Here is a 1,158-nt window from a genome sequence, read left to right as displayed (position 1 = left end):
TAAAAATTAACAGTCGATCAGCTAGTCCGTTTTGAATCCTGCTTGTATAATATCCAAAATTATTACATTCTTGTCGCAGCTATCTTATAATATTTACGAAAGCAACGTGCTGATCTGAACAGTAGTGTATGGAACTAGGAACGGCATTACATACTTCACATATTTTGTATATTTTTTCCATTTTTTATCATACTTTTCCTTTGCATTACCCTATATTCTCAGTGAGGTTTAAACACAAGAACGTATTAACATCTTAATAAGGAAAAAGGGGGGATATACATAGATCCGAGTTGGTACAGTTAGCCTGCCTGTACATAGAAATGCAAACAGTATATATATCCTCGATGAACTTAAGTGACTGTCTCCTCAGTACTTGATGGTAGGAAATAGATTATATTCTTTAATGCTGTCATACTAATTGCAGAAAGTTTATTAATATGCTGATTCCCGGATGTGAAATCTAATGGCATTTGTCCTTCAAGCATTTCCAGTTATAATTACTGCTGTTATTTATAAGGCGATAGTATTGCAATGTCAGACATAAAATTTCGATAGCGTCATGAAAATAGGAGAGAAAAAAGATAGTAAATGTCGGATAATTTATTATATTATTTAGACTAGAACATTTCCAGGAAAGCGCGAGTATTATCACTGGGCTGGACGGAATCGGTTTCTTCATAAACCTATTGCAACTTGCTAAGACCTCACGTTGACTTGGTTCTTGCGCCATTTGATCCGTCGATTCTGGAACCACACTTTAAGCTGCAGCTCACTCAGCTCCAGTTGGCTGGCCAGGGAGCGTCGCTCGGGGCCCACCAGGTACTGCTGCCGCTGGAACTCCTCCTCCAGTCGCTGAAGCTGCGAATCCGTGAACACTGTACGATGTCGCTTGATCTTTCCCGGTGCGTCTCTAAGGGCGGTGTCGTAAGAGTCCTGGTGAAGGAGGGAGACCGGAGATGCAGGCGGGGAAGCGGTTGGGACAGGAAGATCCGTTTGAGCGTGAAGTCCCAAAAGGGCGTCGATGGTGAAGGCCTTGGCTTTTTCCGACATCCATGAAGTCCTGATGCTCCGAACGAGTGGAGGGCTAACTGGTGGTGCCCACGAAGGACTGTAATTCCATGTAACTGTTTGGCTGTTCAACACTGAGATTTGGTCCAT

General features: G+C 42.6%; 1 protein-coding gene across 1 annotated transcript; it reads right to left on the bottom strand.

Moving 5' to 3' along the window:
• Window positions 1–696: 696 nt before the first annotated feature.
• On the bottom strand, window positions 697–1,158 carry LOC119592424 (homeobox protein notochord-like). Its single transcript, XM_037941246.1, has one exon. The coding sequence runs from the start codon at window positions 1,156–1,158 to the stop codon at window positions 697–699; it is 462 nt and encodes a 153-aa protein (XP_037797174.1).

This window comes from Penaeus monodon, chromosome 30 (genome assembly GCF_015228065.2).
Source record: "Penaeus monodon isolate SGIC_2016 chromosome 30, NSTDA_Pmon_1, whole genome shotgun sequence".
NCBI lineage: Eukaryota > Metazoa > Arthropoda > Malacostraca > Decapoda > Penaeidae > Penaeus > Penaeus monodon.
This window is presented reverse-complemented; position numbering and strand designations above follow the sequence as displayed.